The 1010-nt window shown below is 60.0% G+C and overlaps 1 protein-coding gene across 1 annotated transcript in view; it reads left to right on the top strand.

Annotated features, from left to right (window-relative positions):
* TSPAN32 (tetraspanin 32) overlaps positions 1-1010 on the top strand; it is a gene marked incomplete at its 3' end in the record, with an annotated part of 10470 nt that overhangs the window by 3380 nt on the left and 6080 nt on the right. The window contains exon 3 of the mRNA XM_010284991.1: positions 430-527. Coding sequence (XP_010283293.1) covers positions 430-527 — 98 coding nt within the window. The remainder of the gene's footprint in view (positions 1-429; positions 528-1010) is intronic.

Genomic DNA, 1010 nt, shown 5'->3' on the forward strand with positions numbered 1-1010 from the left:
CCAGGAGGAGTCCGGAGGGCGGGTGTTGCACCAGATTAGCAGCGCACGGCGTCCCGATAGGGGCCATGGGACAGCTGCCGCGCGTCAGCCCCCCCGCCCGTTTCGGGGGGTCCTTATCTGAGTGCCGAAATAATTGACAGCTTGCGGTCTGCCGGGTGGACGGTCGCCCGTGTGGGGTTCTTCACTCTGCTGGAGCTGTAGGAACCGCTTGGAGGTCTTACAGCCCTGCCGGACAAGCAAAGCATACACGGGTGGGGGGTTACTGAATAAATTATAAAACATTTTGAGTTCCGCAACCTTATCCTCTTGAACCAGCTCCCCAAAATGCACTTTTTGGCCCCTCTCTGGGCGAAAGCATCTGGCCGGGCCGCTGTGAGCCCTCAAGTCTTGGTGTCTGACCGCAGCTCCCATGTCCCAACTTCCTTCTAGCTTTCTACTTCGGGATCTGCCTCAGCATGACCCTGATCCTCGCAGCCCTGCTGAGCTCTGCGGCCACGGTGCGGGAATCGCAGTGCCTCACCGCCATGGTGCGTATCGGGGGGCGGGGGGCGGCTGGGAGGGGCTTTCTGTAACCTTGGCTTGGTACCCTGAGAGTGCGGTGCCGGGGGCTGTTTTGCCTTGTGCCTGGGAGCATGCAGGCCTGGGGAAGGACGTCCTCTTGTCCCACCCTGTGCTGCAAGAGGCATGGCCCTGCAGATCTCCTCCAGTTGAGGACCGCATCCTTCCGTGCCTTGCTTCTTTTGCCGAGATGCTGTGTACACGGCCTTCAGCGTGGGGTCGAAGGCGGGTGCTTATCTGCCAAAGCGATTGCAGCGATGGCGATCCCCAGCATATTTTTTCTCACCAAGGCGACACGTGGCTTGCATGGGGAAACACTAGCAGTGCAATTCTGAGCAAGAATTCAAGTCCCACGTTGTTCCTCTGGCTTGTGACAGCAAAGCCAGCTCCCCTCCTTCCCCCCTCGCTGCAAACATCCACCACAGTGGCGGGGCGGGGCGGACAAAGCAAGG

Source organism: Phaethon lepturus, unplaced genomic scaffold (genome assembly GCF_000687285.1).
Source record: "Phaethon lepturus isolate BGI_N335 unplaced genomic scaffold, ASM68728v1 scaffold18874, whole genome shotgun sequence".
NCBI lineage: Eukaryota > Metazoa > Chordata > Aves > Phaethontiformes > Phaethontidae > Phaethon > Phaethon lepturus.